General features: G+C 47.6%; 1 protein-coding gene across 2 annotated transcripts in view; it reads left to right on the top strand.

Annotated features, from left to right (window-relative positions):
• Positions 1-21,531, top strand: part of LOC118223706 (protein Shroom2-like) — a 68,410-nt gene that overhangs the window by 5,342 nt on the left and 41,537 nt on the right. For both annotated transcript variants that reach the window (XM_035410605.1, XM_035410606.1), the window contains one exon: positions 12,289-12,437. In XM_035410605.1, coding sequence (XP_035266496.1) covers positions 12,289-12,437 — 149 coding nt within the window. The remainder of the gene's footprint in view (positions 1-12,288; positions 12,438-21,531) is intronic.

Raw genomic sequence — 21,531 nt, 5'->3', positions numbered from 1 at the left:
ATACATTTAGCTCCAGATTAGGGAACCCGGTCATCTTTGCAATGCTCCTCAGAATGCTGGCTTTTGGTACTGAGCCAGAGCCCTTGGTGATGGGTGTGTTGTTGAGTAGGGAGTTGGCGATATGGCGGCTTTTGGAATGTGGACGGAGTTTGGGACGGGAGTGCGGCTGCTTGTTTTAGACTCACTCATGGCTCAATGCACAGATCTCAGGGTGTTGAACGACTTGACAGCGGATTTTCTATATTCTGACCGGCCAGCTCTGATGCCAAGCTGACCAAAACATTTTATTGTTTTAATGTTTTGTGCACAAAGCCAGACAAATCGGTGTGCAGAGTTTTTTTTTTTTTTGCTTTTGTAAATATTTACTGATTGTCGTCACCAAGTTTATCATTGAGAGGTTGTCCTAGATTTGACATGGGTGTGTTTTTTTTAAACAGGAATAAGTTTTATCGGAAACAGCAGTGAGACAGCAAAAATGCAGGCTTTACAGCCACATCTCTTCAGTTTCCATTTTTACACTGAGCAGCTAGCTCCAGCTGTAAAATTACTGCACACAAGGTGTTTTCCCTTTAATTCAGAGGGGAAAAGACTGAAATATCTGAAATGACACACTGCTTTCATTAGAGAATTGTTTTGATTTATGGGGTTAATCCTGCATCCTGTCCTGGTGACACTGAAGAGTTGTGATGTTTCACCTGTTGAGACTGGTGTCTTTTCGTCTGGTCGTGTTTATCCTCTTGGTTTGACTGTACTCACGGCCACGGTGGAATCAGAAATGTAAATGTCCGTTTCTCACCTGGGACGCAGGTGAAGGGAGGAATGCCTGCAGTTCTTCACAGTTGACCTTTTTGAACATTTCCAGTGTAAAGACAGTTGAAAGTCCAGTACTTCGGCTAAACCCACGACCTTGAGAAGGAGGTTGGCTGAGTACCATATCTCTCAAGGCTTCTGTAAACATGTTGGAGGTTAAATACGATGTTCCTTCCTGATGGAGGCAGGGGGCCTTCCCATTTTCAGGGGGAGGCCAGCATGTAAATTAATGTCATTATTACCTGGTCATTTGTCAAAGGCTTCACAACAAGCACAGGCATTTTTTTTGCCCCTTGTTTCTTTTTTAATTTGGCGCCCAAAGTGGGGCAGAACATGTCCTGTTCCTACTCTAATTTGGAATGTCCAGTTGACTATTGCGTCATTCATACGTGATCCCCACTGCCAGTACGGGAGAGTGTAGACGTCCGTGGTTGTCCTCCAGAACAGCCTGCTTCTTTTCACGCCACAGCCCGCAGTCAAGCTCTCATAGAGTCGAGTCCTTGGAATACCTTTCATACCTCTGGCATGCAGTCCACAGGTGCCCGATCGAGCAGCCCGGGTCAGTGGAGAGCGATGAAGCGCGGAGCCCTGACCCACTGAACCCTCCCGTTCACTGGCCGGAGCGATTGGCGTCGCCCTGTGGAGCTACCGGCCACAAGTTGGCGCCGGCGAGGTCCAGGATTCGATTCGAGACCGTGGGGCTCTTCCATGCACCACATCGTGGTGCCTTTCCCAGTTGTCCCTTTTTTGCCAGGGTTGTAAATGTTACCTAATGGCCTGACTGGTCGCTGGTGGAGAATTTGTGAAAGGAGAAATGAAGGTGCATAAATCCAGTGGTCCACAGTGAGTGTTCCTTGTGTGAGCACTAATGCAGAGCTTTTAGGTGCATTGACAAAAAGAAAATGCAAATACAGTGTCTATGTGAATAAAATCAAGAAATGTATTAAATTGAATCAATATTTTGGAAGCTTTTCTACACAGTGTCTACAGAATAGTTTTTTTGTTTATTTTTTGATTACAGGCTTATTTAAAATGTACTTTCATGTGTTTTTGCAAGCTGGAACAATGCAGTACATTATTCCCAATGAATCATGTTGAAGCTATCATGACTCAAGGTGCCTGAAACCTCTCCCTGCGAGTGGCCACACAATGAATAGGCTCTTCCTTTGGGTCAAAGCCCTCCCTTCCAAGACGTCTCCATCGGCCCAGCGAAATGTCAAGTCATATTTCAGCAGCTGTTTTTAAATATTTATTCTGTGGAGATTAAAACTGTAATGGGCCATGTTGCTGCCTCTTACTTGACAATCTTATAAAATTAAAAATTTTTTAAACTGAAGTAGCCACTGAAAAGGGTCTTTAAATCACAAGCTTCATTTGGAGCGGCTTAACTTGAGGCCTTGAATTTTGTAGCAAAAGAAGGGAAAAAATGTCCCACAGGATTTAAAACGGCAAAAAGGGCATTGTTTCAAAACAAACTGGAACCAATTAAAATTCCCAACATTCCTCTCATAGCCAGGGTTCTGCCAAAGATCCCCATCCAGCCATTTAAATCCAGATTCAATAAAGCCCATACAATCCTCTTTTATACAGCACACATTATGTATACACTCTGGAACTCTGCATTCTCTCTCTCTCTCTCTCTCTCTCTCTCTGTCTCTCCCTGTCTCTCTCTTTCTCTCTCTCACTCTGTCTCTCTCTGTCTCTTGCTCTCTTACTCTCTTTCTCTCTTTCTCTCTCTCTCTCACTCTCTGTCTCTCTCTCTCTCTCTGTCTCTCTCTCTCACTCTGTCTCTTGCTCTCTTACTCTCTTTCTCTCTCTCTCTCACTCTCTGTCTCTCTCTCACTCTCACTCCGTCTCTCTGTCTTGTCGGTCTCTCTCCTTTCCTTTCACGTCTTTGAGAGGTCTTGCTCCCTGGAAAGGGAGAATGCCACGTGCCTCCTGAAAGTTCATGGCACAGCATTTGCCAGAACGGGTTAGGGTCCGTGTTGGAGCTTTGCTGTTCTGTGAGTCATTGGTCAGAACAAGGCAAAGCGGATTTTCCATTAACTTTGTTAAATGTGGTGTTTGTTATCAGCTTTTTAAATAACCAGTACAAATCTGTAACACTGACATTTTGTGCCATTTTTTGGAATGGGCTATTTTGCAGGCACGTCCCATCGATGCGGGGAGCTTCATTGTGTCAGGAGACCACAGGCTAACCTGCGCTTTCTTCACAGCTGTCCCCCAGCCTTGTTTTGACTAAATATAAATTAAAAGTATTAAAAACACATTTTTTAAAAGTTTTTGTTTGTGAATATGGAGACGGGTGCAGTGAAAGAGGAGTTCAAGGTTATTTGTTCAGTAAAAAAATGCAGAGAATCGACCCCTTTCACCCTCAACCGTTCTGCTTTGTTTGCACTGAAATGACGGCGACCGAAACTGATCCCTGATACTCTCCTGTTTTAAGGCTCTTTAATTTTTAACCAGGCCTCTCTGTGGGGTTGCCAGAGTGATCCAGTAGTTCCAGGTATGTCCAGCAGACTCCCCTGATGCAGTCAGGGTGGTATTCGTCTGTTATCGGCTCGCTGCAGACAGTGGATATTAGCTCTGAAATAATCCCCGTTCCTTCAGCTGTCTCCCCCAGCATTACCCATACTGCATCACACCCCTCCTCCGTCCTTTCTTTTCCTCCATCCGTCAACGTCCGTTAGCCTCCCTGCTTTCATCAGATTAGCGCGGTCTCTGCGAATGCCGCTCGTCTTTATCTGTCGGACGACTGCAGCAAATTGCGTCTAATAGACTGAAAGTTCAGGATCGCCTCAGACATTTTTGTACCGCAGGAAGGGCTAGCGCTAGCAGCACTGTTAAGACATGGCTTTCTTTCATTTGGAAACTGCTTTGAATATAATGTATGGAAAGCTTCTTCTTCTTCTTCCTCCCCTTATTCCTCGCTCAGTCATAGTGCATTGCTTCTGCCCTGTGTTTGGCTGGGCTGGGCTGTGTTCGTCCTTCCCATTTGTGTTTGAACATCTCGGTGTTTTGCCTGGTGTTGCATGCATAACCTCATCCTAATCCGCAGGATTACTGCCTGAAAGTCCACCCCGTTTCTGTACCGGCCTTATCTACGAAGGGGGCCCTCGCTGGAAATGCCTCACCAATGTCTCCCTGTCAGGGAGGGAGGCTGTTATGCTTTCTCTGGTTTTTGTGCTTAAGTTTTTATTAAAAGCGCGAGGAGGGGGTGCTGGTGATCACATGCAGTTTCAGTTTGTATCATTTAGGGCTGGTTTTAATGGTCATTTTCACTTGTGTGTTGACTCAGGCAACGGTGCAGAGAACCACACTACCCCTCCTTCTCCTTATCTGTCCCTCTTCCTCTTACACCCATCCCTCTCTTCTCTCTTCTCCTCTCTTTTCGTCGTTCTCTTCTTCCTCCTTGTCCTCATCCTTCTCATCTTCCTCGTCCACCTCTCCTCATCCCTTACTTTTCTTCTTTCTCCTTTTCCTCGTCATCCACCTCGTTCCTCCGCTCGTCCTCCTCTCTTTCCTCCCTCCCCTCGTCCTTGCGTTTCCGTTGCCGGTTCTGATCTCTGTGATTTGGAGGCCTCTTAATTTAGCCTCTCCTGAGAAGGATAGTGAACAGCTCCCGTGCTGCAGGACGGCATTCCTGCAATGAAGCAACACTCGGACCTCTGGGCCAGTGTTCAGGAAGTGTCTCGGAGTCCTGATCTTGGACAAGTTCTCCCTTTTGGCTCGTAAGGTTAGGATTCGGACAGAGGACCTGATCTCAGACCAGCCCTCTGAGCCATTTCGTGAACGTGGGCCCTGAACATTGCCACTCTGTGTTTGCAGGAGCAGAGCTCATGCTCTCTCGCTATTTTAGAGGCATACACAGACAGACTCACACACACACACGCACACACACACACACACTCTCATTCACACACTCGCACACACCCTCGCACTCACACTCAAGTCACATGCACATACACTCCTGGGCAAAAAAAAATGGGCCAAAATGGCAAAATATTAAGCTTTTAATGGTCTTAACAACACATCGTTGGTCAGAAAATTAGCAAGAATTAAACAAATGCACTCTTGAGACCTGCAGGCAGTAGATACTACAAGCATTGTTTCTCCTGATTAATTTTCCTGTTGAACTCAATGGAAAAAATATTCAGGAGAAACAATGCTTGTAGTATCTACTGCATATCTGGCAGCAGCACGGTGGTTTGAGGCTCATTTGATACCTTGGACCCTTGAAAATTTAACCAACAAGTGTGTTCCATACTGTATCAGCATAATTTACATCTGAATCTAGTCCCACCCCCCAATTCCTCTTGTAGGACAACCTGAAAATAAGATATCCAGACTCTGATGATGTTGATAGGTCACAGACATCAGGAAGTCAGGGCATGCAAATGATATGCAACCGAATACAAATCAAGACTCTTTTATTTGACATTACGTTAATTTGTCTACTGTATAAGTGAATTTCCCTGTTTCTAGCTTTTCCCCAAACAGTTCACTGCAGCAAAAGTAAACGATCAAATGGTGGCACAGGAGGTTTCCGGAGTGCATTTGTTTAAGTCATGCTAATTTTCTGACCAATGATTTGTTGTTAAGACCATTAAAAGCTTAATATTTTGCCATTTTGGGCTTGGCCCATTTTTTTGCCCAGGAGTGCACACACACGCACACTCTGACGCACATTTAGAAATTTATATTTAAACCTTAAGCAAACACTCTTATCCAGTGCAAAACTGCTTGCATAAAAGTTTTAGCTATGAGCAGCGATTATGCCAAGTCATCAGTGTCGCAACTGTTTGTGGCAGTCAGTACATGAACCTTTAACATAATGTTAGCATATTGTGCCCACCTGGTCTTCAACCTGTCTAAATAAACAGATGCTATGCTAATTCTGAACACCATTCACTTGTTTTCTGTGGCTCCCAGTGTTCAATTCAAATCTCTTACCCTTACGTCCCAGCCGTGAACGTACAGCCCCTTCCTATCTTCAGACGGCGATTACACGATTCACCAACATGACTTCATTCACCCTCCTCTCGCCTGCCTGTCACTCACCCTCCTCTTACCTGCCTGTCATTCACCCTCCTCTCACCTGCCTGTCATTCACCCTCCTCTCACCTGCCTGTCACTCACCCTCCTCTCACCTGCCTGTCACTCAGACTCCTCTCACCTGCCTGTCATTCACTCTCCTCTCACCTGCCTGTCATTCACCCTCCTCTCACCTGTCTATCACTCACCCTCCTCTCACCTGCCTGTCACTCACCCTCCTCTCACCTGCCTGTCACTCACCCTCCTCTCACCTGCCTGTCACTCACCCTCCTCTCACCTGCCTGTCACTCACCCTCCTCTCACCTGCCTGTCATTCACCCTCCTCTCACCTGCCTGTCATTCACCCTCCTCTCACCTGCCTGTCACTCACCCTCCTCTCACCTGCCTGTCATTCACCCTCCTCTCACCTGCCTGTCATTCACCCTCCTCTCACCTGCCTGTCATTCACCCTTCTCTCACCTGCCTGTCACTCACCCTCCTCTCACCTGCCTGTCATTCACCCTCCTCTCACCTGCCTGTCATTCACCCTCCTCTCACCTGCCTGTCATTCACCCTCCTCTCACTTGCCTGTCATTCAGCATCCTCTCACCTGCCTGTCACTCACCCTCCTCTCACCTGCCCGTCACTCACCCTCCTCTCACCTGCCTGTCATTCACCCTCCTCTCACCTGCCTGTCGCTCAGCGTCCTCTCACCTGCCTGTCACTCACCCTCCTCTCACCTGCCTGTCATTCACCCTCCTCTCACCTGCCTGTCATTCAGCGTCCTCTCACCTGCCTGTCATTCACCCTCCTCTCACCTGCCTGTCATTCTCCCTCCTCTCACCTGCCTGTCATTCAGCGTCCTCTCACCTGCCTGTCATTCACCCTCCTCTCACCTGCCTGTCATTCAGCGTCCTCTCACCTGCCTGTCACTCACCCTCCTCTCACCTGCCTGTCATTCACCCTCCTCTCACCTGCCTGTCGCTCAGCGTCCTCTCACCTGCCTGTCACTCACCCTCCTCTCACCTGCCTGTCATTCAGCCTGCATGTTTAGAGCTAGTGAGCCCATGATGTTGAGTGAGTTCAGGGTTAGTGTGAGCCAGGGTGCCGTGTAATCCGCTGTGTTTTCGGTCTGCGGCAGAACATAGTGACTGCTGTCCTGTCTGTAGTCACGGGGGGGGGGGGGGGGGGGGGGGGGGGGGGGTAAATGCGGGAACATGGGGCATGGCCTGTTTTACACACATCCCCACCCCCCAAACGCATCTTTCTGTGCTGATAAAGCTGTCTGTCAGGGAGAGCCATGTTAGGTCCCAGACAGGGGTGTTTATGGGAGACATCTGTCAGCAGAATGGAGCCACGTTCCTCCCCCGGCTGCAGTCGCCACAGTCGCCACGGCGAGGCGGGATGGCTGTTTATAATGCCTCCAGTGATGGGGCACAAAGGAGACAAGGAAGTGGGGGGGGGGGTCTTTTGGTGGTCAATAGTACAAACACCCAGGACACGGTACATATAATGCCTTGCTTCATAAGATACCACTCCTAAGGTCTGTGCACATTACTCCTGATGACATAGAAGGGAAGAATGTTGCTCCTGTTTATTTTGAAAAGTTTATTACGGAATCAGTATTGGTCATCAAAATCGGTCATCTGTGCATCGGCATGAATTTGCTCTCTGTCTGGCTGTCTGGCAAATGCAAAAAAGTTTTATTTGTGATGGGGCACTGGCTAACATTGGCCTTGTTGATGTTTTATGTAAGTTGCTTGTTCCTTTTCTGTAAGATCTCTGAGACCCCATTGTTTAAAGAGAAGCGTTTTTAAGCACGGCTTGTTCTATGATGTCTCTTATGTGTAAGCGTGTTTTATAGCTGAGCTCTCATAACCGAACTAAGTGTGCAGCTTTGTGGTTTTTATGATCTTTGAGGAGGGGAATAAAGCAGTTTGGAATGCACTGTTGCTTGGAATTGTGCATGATTTATTTATTTTTTGCTCAGTTTGATGAAAGAATTGGAGGACTGTGCTGTGCTGCGTTTTTTTTTGGGTTTCTACATTTCTTTCGTTAGCGCCCGCTGTGTGAATCCTCGCTTTCCCCGCATCTGGAACCCGTTAAAGTCGCCGGCGGTCTCCCGCGAGGCCGGCCGTTCCCGCCGACTCTCGGGCCGAGGCGCGCTGCGCCGTGCGTGCCGGGAAGGGGCGTGCCCTCCGGCCCACTTTCCCGTGCGCCGCCCGCAGCTGACCCGCCTTCCCGGTCAGGAATGGCTCCTCCAGCATCCCTGCAGAATGCACTCCGGCTCGGGGAGGGGAGGGGTGCGGCTGCAGCATGCGCTCCGACCCGGGGAGGGAGGGGAGGGGTGCGGCTGCAGCATGCGCTCTGGCCCGGGGAGGGGAGGGGTGCGGCTGCAGCATGCGCTCCGGCCCGGGGAGGGGAGGGGAGGGGAGGGGTGCGGCTGCAGCATGCGCGGGGCGTGTGGAAAATGCGCCGAGCCCGTAGAGATGCACAACGACCTGAGACAGCTTCCGCTTACCAGCTCCATGGATTCCTATGGGAGCTGCTCATTGGCGCATGAAGCCCATTCATGGAGGCCGCCATGTTTGACCCTGGGGCATTTTGGCATCAGAGCATGCTCTGGGTGCCGAAACATGAAGAATCACGGTTACCCGGCAAATACTGAGAACTTGAATCATTGAGCGGTACGGGGGATCGCTCTGAGAACTGAGAGCCGAATCTTCCAGGTCGTCCCATTTTGGTGGCAGTAAATATGGATGATGTATGTTGTAGGTGGAGCCAAACTGGTGGCAGAAAGAATGATCTCTTGATAGTTTGTCTAATGCAGAGGCGGTAACAAAAGAAAGATCTGACCGTGAAATGTTCATCATTAACTTGCTAACTCATAGAAAACAATATTATGGATCCTCTGGAGACCGTATACAATTATTTTAAAGGTTTGTAGGCGCAAGACACATTAAATTACGCTGATGAGGATCCATTAAGAGCTCACTGTTCACTACATTACAGGTAGCTGTCTTGTCAGTATAATTGAAGAGCAGCATAGGCTAGCCTATTAGTCATTTATTCGTCACGATTCATCATCAACAATGGAACAATGGACACAACAAGAACATGACGTTATTGCACGTAGCATTTTTATTAACTACTTTGATAGTAATCATATCAAAATAACTATATAATCAGAACAGTAATGGCACTGAAGGCGGTTTCATGCAGTCCTCCTGGGTGGAAAGCTCAGCGCATTGTGATACCTAGGTTCTGTGTGTGCAGCTCTGTCCTATAGTCAGCATCACAGCCTTGGGCACGTTCATATGCTGGTGCTCCCCATGTGCCCATGTAAGCATGTATGTGCACTGTGACATAAAAACATGCAGGCCAAATTTAAGATTGAAAAAGAGATCTTGAGAGAGAGAGAGAGCAATTGGGGGGTGGAGGAGAGTTTGAGCTGAAGGGACAGGGAGAGGTAGGGCAAAGGGGAGAGAGGGAACAAGGGGGAAAGAGACAAGAGGGGAGAAATCAGAGGAAAAGGAGGGAGAGGAGGAGGAAGAGGTGTTACAGCAGCATCAGTGTGACCAGCGCTGGCCTGGACCTGGATGTATGATACAGGCACAAAGTGCGGTTGGGATCTCAGACACACTGCTGTCCTCCCTCTGCCCTTGGCTTACAGTCCCCTTAGTAACACAGAAAATAGCAGCCCTGCTGGCTTCTGTTCTGAGACTCTGTCCCAAGACATCACTCACATGGTCATGAGAGTTCAAGCACAGGAGGGCCGGCCTGTTCCAAGGTACGCGACCACACACCTTTTTTTAATCAAATGGGTTCGGTTCAATTGAATGTTACGGAATATACGTGGATCGCATTTCCCCAGAAGAATGCATTACACTGCCTCTGAGGAATGTTCTGCAAGTGAGGGTGCCCCCACTCCCCCACAGCTTTAGCTGTGTCCAAATCCTGTTCTTTATTAGAAAATAATAACATGGGGATTTCATTAAGTTGGTGCTAACTGGGCTGCAGTAAGCTCTTGGGGATAGGGGGTGGGGGGGGCAGAGAGCCAAGTATCTGCTGGGTTTAAATGGTGCACATACCTCTACAGCTGAGTCATGCACCCCCCCAACCACCAAGCCAGTGCCAACACTTTGTGGAGCATGCTCATTAGCAGCGCAGGGGTACAGACATGTCAGTAATGAGCAGGACCCTGAGAGGCAGGTAGAAAGTCCAAGGTCAGGAACTACAAAATTTAGTTTCATTTTTTTGGGGGTTGAATGGTGTTGAATGAGTTTAGCACAGCGCTCGTTAATCCCTCAGTGGATGGACGACTGAGTCTCATTTTCTTTGGTCGGGTTCGACTGGCTGGACGTGGGCTATATGGGGTGATATGAGTTGAATGTTCATTCTGTGAGTGATGGTGCACAGATCACCCAGACCCACCGGTGCCATGGCTCTGTTCTTGCAAAAGAAAGTTTAACTAGCCCGAATCCGCAATAGCTGCGACCGCACACGCGTATGCATCCATGTGTGCATGCATCCACGCACACACCCTCACACAAACATGTGACCTCTTCTTTGGATCATGACCAACCTTTCCACAAAATCTTGTGCAAATCTGTAAATCCATTCGGGAGTTATACGCCTTTTTATGGTAGGCCACGCCCATTGCCACACCCCTCTTGGTCAATTGGCCTTGAAAGTTACTCAGCTCTACCTTTGGTCATTACCAACGTCCATGCCAAATTTCAGCCTCCTGGGGTGAAAACTGTGGCCGCTATGGGGTGGGACACTTTTTGCGGACCAACCAACCAGCCGACCGACAGACAGAGCTATAGAGCTGCGGTCGCAGCTAATGAATATATTTGCTGTTCATTTTGGGGTCTGCAGCCCTATACCAGCAGAGAGCTGGTACACATCGGGAATGTTTTTTTTTTAACCCCTTTGGTCTCACCGCGCCGCATTCAGGTAGGTTCATCTGCATTCACATGTTTTTTACAGTGAACTTTTCAATGGTCACGATATATCGTTTAAAAGTGTTAGAATTCACGGCTCTACCTCTATAAATTATTTTACCATTCCGATGTTTTAGTGGCAACAGTTACTTATTTTGTACTATATGGGGAGGCGAAACAAGCTTGGGGGATCCTCGCCTTCCATGCGTTTTTGGAAATCTTCAAAATCCAATCACGGTAAAGTCGGTATCTTCATCATGTCAAGGGTCCAGCAAACAAAATTTGCCGTTTTTAGTCCCAAAAACGTGCTAACTCGGAGAACCTTCGATAGAATGTCCATGGTTTATCTAGCAGTTCTCCGGTGGAATAATCTGGTGAATCAGATCAGCTGATCAGAACCCGTTGTGCCCCTGTGCCCATTTTATCAGCTTCCTTCAGCTCCTCTCTGTGGCTGTTCTGCGCTGTTCCCAGCGGATCAGCGGCACTTGCACTCATCCTTAACTCTCACCTATCACCCCGACCTCGCCCCCGCACTCTCCCCCAGAAGGTGGCGGCCTGTTGTGGTGGGGGGGGGGGGGGGTGCGGCAGCAGCATGATGTCATGCATTCCTCGTGCTGACACTGTTTATCTTTGAGTCTCCTCGTCTGCTGGACAGTGTGTGGGAAGTCCCCTGCCCATGACACTGAACCCTCTCTGGCATATTGTGCACCTGATCTTCAGCCACATGCTACTCACCAATGAGATGTAGACTTTGGACCTTCACTCCCTAAAATACAAGATGACATTTTTTTTTTAACCTCTAGCCATACTGTATGTCACGTGTCCTCATTTTGTTGTGTTTGACAGAGAATGATTAGTGTAGATAATTGGTAGATTGGTATATTAAATATGTAAGATACGATTGGTGGACTAATTCAACCAGCTGCATAAGTAATGGAGGTTTTTTAAAATGGTGTCTGTAAGTAGCAGTGTGTGTACTGTAGCACAGTGACTCAGCAGTTCTGAGGGTGTCCGTCCGCAGTGGGGTGTCTGTCTGTAAATGGCATTGTGTGTACTGTAGCGCAGTGACTCAGCAGTGTTGAGGGGTGTCTGTCCTCAGTATGGTGTCTGTCTGTAAATGGCATTGTGTGTACTGTAGCACAGTGACTCAGCAGTTCTGAGGGTGTCTGTCCTCAGTATGGTGTCTGTCTGTAAATGGCATTGTGTGTACTGTAGCACAGTGACTCAGCAGTGTTTAGGGGTGTCTGTCCTCAGTATGGTGTCTGTCTGTAAATGGCAGTGTGTGTACTGTAGCACAGTGACTCAGCAGTTCTGGGGGTGTCTGTCCTCAGTATGGTGTCTGTCTGTAAATAGCAGTGTGTGTACTGTAGCGCAGTGACTCAGCAGTTCTGAGGGTGTCTGTCCTCAGTATGGTGTCTGTCTGTAAATGGCATTGTGTGTACTGTAGCGCAGTGACTCAGCAGTTCTGAGGCTGTGTCTCTGTGTCCGTGTGTCGCAGGTGGAGGAGGGCAGCAAGGCTGCGGCCGTCAGGCTCCAGGTCGGGGACGAGATCGTCAATATCAACGAGGTTCCCCTGAGCGGCTACCGACAGGAGGCCATCTGCCTGGTGAAGGGCTCCCACAAGACCCTCGCGCTGGTGGTGCGGAGGTAGGACCGCCCCTGGAGCTCACGTGCGCACATACACGCAAACAGACACGCGCACATGCACTCACACAAGTACCTGCTTCAGCTGACTCCACCCACTCCTGCAAAGCCCAAGGTGGTCTCCATGGCTACTGTGCCACGCGTGCTATTAAGGAAATCATGGCAACGGGGAGCAGATGGAAATCTAACCTCCTCCACCCAAATGCACACATACACGCATGCACGTGTACACATACACACAAGCACACACAATAAAATATAATGCTATACTACTGCCGAAGTAGACCTCGTCCGGCAGTATGGTAATAGAGTTTTGGAAGGTTTATACTTTGTCGTCTATTAAAAAATTAAAGGATTAACCATTATTTGATTTCGAAATGTCAGTCCATTTGTTCCTCAGAACATTTGGCTGGGGACTTTGTTGAGAGTTGGACCGTATCGGTAGGTGTAGCATGTCAGTCCTGAGCGATACTGGAATGCTAATTCTTCCGCAGGGACAGGCATGGCCTGTCTCATGGGCAGCTATCAGGTTGGTGTGCACGGACTGTGAGATACCTGTGAAAAGTGTGCCCTTTGTTCTCAGATGCAAATGGAGCCATTTTGGCTCCTGGCTCTTGGCTCCTCTGTCTGGTTGATTTTTATCCACCTGCTGTGAAACGGCCTCCTCTTCTCCACCTCTGTGATAAGAGAATGGAGGTGTTTGCATGGCTCTTTTGATATTAGGATGCAGGGAATACATCCGTGTGAAACATCTGAACATCTTTAATCAGATGTTCCAAACACACCTGTCATTCCCTGAGCAAGTTCGCAAACTTGCATATGCTCCCCTGGCCGTTCACACTACACCATGGGTCCTTTAAACTCTGTATATTCCAGGTTTACGTGCTGTGTACACGGCTGGAAAAAGACATGGCTTTGTCTCGTTTTACAGAGAAGCAGGCAATTGTTTTACAGTGTGACTCACAGCTCTGAAATGCAGCCATGGTCTCTTAAACCACAGGAGAGCTTACGCTTGGCTACTGTTGTGTCATCGGACGTTCGACGTGATAACAGTAAAATGCTGAGTTTGCGGACATATAGCAAAAAATAGCAAAAAGGAAGTGTGAAGTCACTGCCATGCAGTTTCTTTAACCCCTTTGTGCAGATGCTAAATCTGGTCAATCCTCTTTCATTTAGAGAGTGTGCTATTTAAGACTTTATAACTCCAGATATGAGCATCACAGAGACTTGGCAAATGGCTTAAATGAAGCAAGACACTTATACCATTTTACAATACTAGATAGTTTATAGTTTATATTCATAATTCAGGTAGAAATGAAGTGCCACAAATGCAGAAATGAAGTTGTTCTGCTTTCGTTTGAAATGAAGTACTGAGAGTTCACAAATATAAAAAGGGTAAAACTAAATCCTGGATCAAAACTCCTTGACTACAAGTATACAAAATCTGAGGGTGATATGCAGAACTACTAAAGATCTATGAAGCAAAAATTAAGCAGCGTACCCTGGGGTCCCTTAGTGTCTCCAAATCTATCCAAAACGTCTAAATTGTGCATTGCTGTAAATCATAACATAATCATATATTTCGCTACAAAGCAACTGTTCTGACACATGAAACTCACTTTTACATCCTTATCAAGTGGGAATGACCATTTAGTCATCAGTATAGTAGTCTATGATTTCTAGGGGGTCCGAAAACCTCTCCAAAAGTGCATAATATGCTTGTTGTTCATTATAAGGCATATGAATTTGCCCCTTATGATGGTTTAAGATGAAACATTGATATTGCAAAAATATTGTGGCACACATACCTAAATACGTAATCATTCAGTATTTTTTCTGTACGGTATGTAATCTTTTGTTGCATGGGGATGGGATGACATTTTACAAACATTACTATTTAAGGAAAGTTTTACATTCATCTGGCACATATCAGCACACAGTAAATTTGAATGAGTATTTTTCTTGCCTTAAGTGACAAGTTTAGCCTATGGAGACACTAATACCCAACATTACTTACAATAAGATTACAATAAAATAATATTTCACTTTCAAAAAAATGTTGGCTATGTTATAGCTTCACGGTATGCCAAACATCAAACTTAACACATGACTGAACTACCTACGAACGCTTACACTATATAGTATGTGAACATTTTGCCTGTTCACGTACTATATATTCACATACGACCAATATGAATATAACAACAATATCAAACATTTTACACGTACATAAGTGAAATGTTACAATGAGGGATACGTACATCTTCACCATGTTCGTATGTGTCCTTGCTAGACTTCATGATATCTCCGCCGCCTCTTTCGGCCCACTTCCAAAATCCATGTCAGCAAGACCAGATTTTGCTGTAGCCGGAATACAATTTCGATATGACGGAGTACAAATTTTTGGTGGTCAAAGAATGTTTTTATGAATTCCCAGATCCCAGGGCACCAGCATCCTGGCCACTAGGGGGCTTGCGCAAATTGGTTCATTTTCGATGAAAGTGCCTGTGTCCCTGTAGTCCCTGTACTTCCTGGAGACTCCCAAACTCCCAAACTGTCAAAATGATTACCTCACTCGTTTAGCCCTGTTAATGACTGAGAAAGGTGTATTTTCATTTGTGTTTGATATTACTTACTAACAAATGTTAGAGAACCAAAGTGAATTTGGTTAGTTGAGTGGGTCAAATGTTTATTTATGACCTTAAGTGGAAAATAAATTTAAAATACTAGCATAGTCTGTGTTCACTGTGCTGTGTTATTTTAAGTCAACATTAAAAAGTGTGACATGTGAACTAATGGGAGGCATCATTGTATTTGGACTGTGCATCTCCAGACAATGGTTGCTAGGTACACTACTATGTTAATGATGCTGTGCTTCCACGATTTACTGTTCACACCCAGCTTCGTGTGTAAACAGGGTAAACAGGGTGCTAGTGTGTAAACAGGGTAAACAGGGTGCTGGTGTGTAAACAGGGTAAACAGGGTGCTGGTGTGTAAACAGGGTAAACGGGGTGCTGGTGTGTAAACAGGGTAAACGGGGTGCTGGTGTGTAAACAGGGTAAACAGGGTGCTGGTGTGTAAACAGGGTAAACAGGGTGCTAGTGGGGTCTGTGTTTTGCCTAGCTTCGCTCACGTGCTGCTCACATTGCCGACTTTTCAGACACCGCCCCCCCCCCCCCCCCCCCCCCCCACAAACGTTGTTTCTTTACAGCGACGAGTAACCAATCAAGCTAGTCTTCCCCACTCTCTCTCATTGTGACCATTGAGATTTTCAGTGCATTGTGAATGAGCAGAGGAGTGAGTGACAGCCGTCAGCCGCTGATGCGTAGTGAGGCAGCCAGCCTTTGTCCCTGAACTCCTCCCCTCCTGAGAGAGAGAGAGAGAGAGAGAGAGAGTGGCACAGTGTGGAAGGAGAGAGAGAGAGTTAGTTCCGGCATACGCTGGCTAACAGTGGCTAATATTCACTGAGTATTTTTAATCTTTCCTTTCGTTTATCAGTGCCTTCAGTGTTGTTCGCTCATATCTGTACATAGTGTGTCTAAATCAGTCTGAATGCCACCAGGCTCCATCTCATAAGCACTGGATATAACAAATATAATATAACAAACAGTAGGTGTATATGCAGATTAACATGATGATGTCTGCTAGTGATAAATCTGCAACTCAGCCGCTACGTTCTCTGAGAAGGAGTTGGCAACACAGACGGATCGTAAGGACTGCAGAATGTTCTGGAATTAAATACACTTCAGACGAAGGAAGCCGGGCCTTAAAACGGCCTTAAGCTGTTCTTCCCCAGATGGCCACTGTGGGTGTAGGTTCAGCTGGGCCTGGTGGAGGCCTGTACGCTGAGTATGGAGACCATACTGTACTGCAGTCTTACCGCACGCAGAAATAGCGCACTCACTTGATAATTTTGCAAGGCCATCAAACAAGGCTGTGTCTAAGTTAGAACAGTGCAGCGGTAGCAGGTCATTACTGGACCACAAAAGCAGGGCTGGATTATAGAGAACTAGTGCAAGCCTGCGTTGTTAACTACATGTGTGAACTAGACTCTTGGTACTATAGAGGTCTCGTTTAACATGCCAGTCCGTGTATGGCTGTAAACATCCCCACAACTATAAACAGCTCTGCGTGAAATATTACTTTTGTCATTTCCGTTCTCTGCCGTACATTTTACGAGAGCTTTCATGGGTCTTTTTCAATGAAATCCAACCAAAATGAGTTGGTCTGAGAATAGTCAGAGTGGGGCCTTTTGTGACCGTGACATATTTGTTTTAGAATGTACTGTTCTTGAGATGGAATAACAATGAGGATCATAGAGACCTTGGTGCCCTGTGTCTGTGTGCTTGGATATGTGAGTATGAACACGAGTGTGTGTGCGTGTGCGTGAGTGTGTGTGAGTGTGTGTGTGTGTGTGTGTGGAGGAAAGCATCCCTTCCATGCCACACTGGGGTGAGCGGATTAGCCAGGCTTCACTCCACAAACACGCAGGCTGTAATGCCCAGGGGAGCCTGGCCACTGGGAGGAAGCCCCCCACGCGTCTCCATGACGACAGGGATCAGCTGCACATGGGCAGTCCACTTGTGTGCGAGGTAATCAGGAGAGGGAAGGCGGGAGGGCCTGCTCACAGGTGTCTTTGTCAGCACAAAGTGAGAAGGGGGTGGAGCTCACGGCCCAATTTGCTTAAGGGGATTTTATTGGAAGCCAACACGTCATCCTGTTTGGGGAGGGGAGAAGGAAATGCGAGGATGGCATTCTGTCCCTCTCTCCTGCCAGGAAGCCAGTCTTGCCTAAGTACTATGACTACTACTTACTACTGCTGGGAGTGATAATAACAACATTCTTTATACATGTTTATGCAAAGTGATTTGCAGGAGTAAATATAAATGTAGCAAAAATAAAACAAGATTAGTTTCATACATGAAAGGATAGGAAATACCCCCCCCCCCCCCCCCCCAATAAAAACAAGTTAGTTGAATATAAATAAAATATAGTAACACACTAATGAGGATTAAAAATAAATGAAAAACTATGTTCAATACAAAATGATTTGTGCTCATTTAAAACTGGAACTGAGGGGAGTCTGATATTTTACGTATGTAATGGATACCAAAAAAACAAAGAAGCCACCTGCTTTGGAAATGGCCTTCTGGGATGTTCTTTGGCTATGCTAGCCATTCATCAGCTCAGCTGTAGAGCACATGCATATTACAATCTTAGCCCCAGGACTGACGCATGGCTGACTGGTGAGGCTCGGCCACAGTAACAGTGTCATTGAGTTAAACTGTCAGCGTGATGAGTGGACTTCAGCTGGAATCTGGCCCTTTATGTCTTTTTGTATGCGCCTGTCCGACACACAGGAGCAGTCAAGATCATGTACTTAACACAGCTATTAGGACTGAAAAAACTGTGGAAAATATTCTGTTGAAGAAGCTGACCTCAGTTCTTGTGCAGATCTGTCTGTCTGTCTGCTGATAAACACTCCTGTACTTAGTATAAAATTGTTTGTGTTTAACTATGGATCTCAAATAAATTCAAGTTTTAGTTTTATTTTTCTTTCACAAACAGTTTGTGAAGAAAAATGGAGAAAATGGAGTCTACCACACGGGTGGTGAATTTGTCAATCATTAAGTCAACATGCTGTGTTTGTGAAGGAAGAATGTAACACCAGCATTCATTTGTAAGTCAGAGTTAAAGACGAATTTTGACTGAATTCAGCCCTTCTGTTTTTTTTAGGATCTCTGCCCCTCTCTGTTTTCTCGCGCTACTCACAGCCATTGTATGGTCAACCCATAAACGCCTCTATCTAAGCACCACTAGACATGATCTCATCATGGTCTCCTGAGCTGTCATAGCAACACTCATCAGAACATAAAAGTAAAAAGAACACAAGAAGAATATAAGAATACATAATTCAGTTCAGGTTGATGTTGATTGTATAGCTTTTTAAAAAAAGAGTCGCAGTAACAAAGACGTTTTACAGAAAAACAGGAAATTGGAAAATCTGGGCCAGGTTGCGCTTGAGCCCTCAACAATCCAGCAAGTGAGGTAAAATAATTTTAAAAAGTCGGGCAGCGGCAAGAATAAGGGGAGGAGCCAGAGAGAGGGAACCAATCCTCTGCTGGGCAGCCCTCTGTCAGTTAAAGATAGGCTGAATGGCAATTGGGAGGTAATGGAGACCATGTAATTGCAAACCAAGTAAAGTGGTTGGAAGATTATAGCTGGGTATTAAATCAGCTGGTAATATAGACAGTCCAAGCAAATAATCATTATATTCTCAAACAGATTGGGACGGTGAGGGTGATGCATCTCGACCTCCAGGTGGCAGCATGGCGTGGGTTTGAACAGGACAGGGTCAGGGCTGGAGTGGGCTGTGAACTCAGTGTAGAGGGAAGGGGCAGAAGCCCTGTGGAAGAGAACAGAATTGGAAATGGGTTCTGAACTAGTAGTGCAGAGACCAGGTCTGAGACCGCCCATCTACGCTCATCTAGATTACCTACAATCTACAGTATTCAGCACTGCGTCAAGTCAGTGTTTAAACATAGCGAGGATTTCAGCCTCTAATGTAGGCGCTGGAAAGCCATTCCATGCATTGACAGCCTTTTGTGTTAAAACAAACAAAAAAGCTAAAAAGCTCTCCAGATATCGCTGGAGAATTGACCTTTTCCCATTTCCCATTATTTTATATTTAATGGCTCCTCTTTACAATTACAAGAGCATGCATTTCTTTCCTGTAGTGTGGTGCCCTGAACTGCACGCAGTACTCTGAGGTGCGGCCAAAACACGGGCCATCGTGAGAGAGACTTCAGCTCGGCACGGTCGGTCAGGCAGGCGGGCGGGCGAACCTCTCGCAGCCAAGGTCACGGGTTCGGGAGAGGCAGAAGACGGAATGTTCCGGAGCGCAGATAAAGGGCCGGCTGAGCGGGGCGGGGCGGGGCGGGACCGGGAGGCCCGGGAGAGCGCGGAGCGTGGATCACCTCTCCCCCAAACCCCCGGGGGGTAAGCCGCAGGCCGGCCCCGGTGTCACCAGCCCTGATGGCGGGGCGGAATCCTCTTTCTCCCGTGGCCCGTGTCCAGCTGGCAGGAGGGAGGCCGCAGAGAGTGAGGGGGGCGGAGAGGGTCAGGGAATGGCACCCGCCATCGCGGCTCGGTTTAATCTCACCGCTCATCTCCAGAGCCCGGAGCGCCCCCCTGAGCGACCGCAAACCCAGGTCTGTGGGCTTATGTGCCCGCGAGTTTAGGGAACTGACACTATTTGTGCTTGTAATACCCTGCATGGGAGTAGCCACCTGCCCATACTTTAGCCACCACTGTAAAAATGGTTAGAGAGGTTTACTTTTAGTTTTTTCCTGAGTGCCTTTGTAGACCGTTTGGCCTTCATTTGTTTCGGATTTAAAAAGCATTTTCCCACCCTGCATTCATGCAAATAGATTCTCGAAGTCGTCGCTCGTTAACGATATTGCAGGCTTCAGGGCTTTTGTGTTTCGTCGCCCTGTTTGAGCTGCCGTGGGCTTTGCGGTTAGGTTGCGACCGTAAAAGAATGAGCCTTGTCCAAGAGCAAACCTGCTACTGAGTGGCTGCCGATGTGTGTGTGACATGGATCTGAGCCCTGCAGAGCCACAGCGTACTGCTGGTAAGGTTTTCATGGCTTCCTTTCCCTCCGCAGCCCGTCGGGGCCCTGGAAGGCAGGTGTGTGGACTCTGGGCAATCATTGACTTAAAGCCAGCGCGCCGAAGGCAGGCGGTTCGAGATTCCGGGCGCATAATGACTGCTCTGTGTCCGGGGCTCCTGGAGGGATCAGCGCTCGCCGCGTACGCTCAGCGGCGATAGAGGTCACCGCTGCTCTCCGCTGACGCGCGCCCTCACAGAATCTCTCCCCTCCGTGAAATAACTGGCATTCCTCTGCCCTCGGCTCGGCCCGGACGCCCTGGCTGGGAGGCTGTCCCAGACACCTTCAGGAACGCGCTGTCCCTCAGACGAAAAAAACTTTCTGTTCAGACTCGGTCCAGCGGTCTTTACAAATAGGTTTACGACTTGGGGGTGTGCAGGCCCACGCTGGAGAGCCTCAGGCTGTGCCGGGTTTCACTGTCGCCCAGCCGTTCGTTTATCCGTTAAAGCTGTACATTGCTGTTAAGTCACCTCACCCGGTTTCTCGGGTCGGAATCGGTCGCCAGTATTAAAGGTGAAAACCGACCAGGGTTGCAGCCCCCCTGGTCCATGGCGGCGCGGAGAAAAGAGAGAAAGGGACTCCTGCTTTCTTTGTGAGAACGGGGTGCAGTGTCAGTAAAGGCTCTCGGATTACAGCGGAAAGGGCCTGCGTCTGAGCATGCTCAGTCGGCACCAGCCCGGGGTTTTATTGGGCAGCTATAAAGACAGTTGGACCAGGGCGGATGACGGCATCGAAATAAATTGGAAACAAAAGGGGCTCGTTTTCCATCTGAGTGCAGCGCACGAGGTTACACAATGGGGGCTGGCGGGCGGGGGGAGCGTGCGTTGGCACGGGAACGGCCCGCGGGTTTTGTTTGGAGTCCAGCGCCTGGCCGTTGTGTCTGCGCTGCGGCAGGGGACATCTGGTGAGCGACGGTCACCGGAGCCCTGCCGAACAGCCGTCTCTCAGTCCGGTCTCCGCGCTCCGATTGGCTCACCGGCCGCCTGCTCTACCGGTTCTGTGTTTGTCAGCTGTACAGGGGCCGCAGCTGAAACGCCTTTCAGTACACGTGAGAAAATATTAAATATGAAACGACCTGACAGCGCTGCGCTAACAAATGCTAGCTTGAGAATGGGACTCCAGTGTAATCGCTGTTCAGTTTCAATGCGGTTTAGTTTGTGTAGCGCTTTTTACAATGGACTCTCACAAGGACGCTTTACAGAGATAAGTAAAATGTCCTTGTGACTCTACCAGTGATGCATTTTTTTGAAAGAGTTAAAAAGCCTTATGTTTGCTAGTGCGCTGATACTAAAACAAGATGGAGTTGACATGTTCCCAGAATTCCTGAGTTGCTGTTCAACCAAAAAAATTAATTAATGATTCAAAAGGTGTTCATCAAACTGGTTAAGCATCTCTGTGGGGTATTTCAGCCAACTGACACTGACTCAG

The sequence above is a fragment of the Anguilla anguilla genome, chromosome 3 (assembly GCF_013347855.1).
Source record: "Anguilla anguilla isolate fAngAng1 chromosome 3, fAngAng1.pri, whole genome shotgun sequence".
Classification (NCBI taxonomy): Eukaryota; Metazoa; Chordata; class Actinopteri; order Anguilliformes; family Anguillidae; genus Anguilla; species Anguilla anguilla.
The sequence above is the reverse complement of the archived record's forward strand: the minus strand, read 5'-3'. Positions and strand labels throughout refer to the sequence as shown.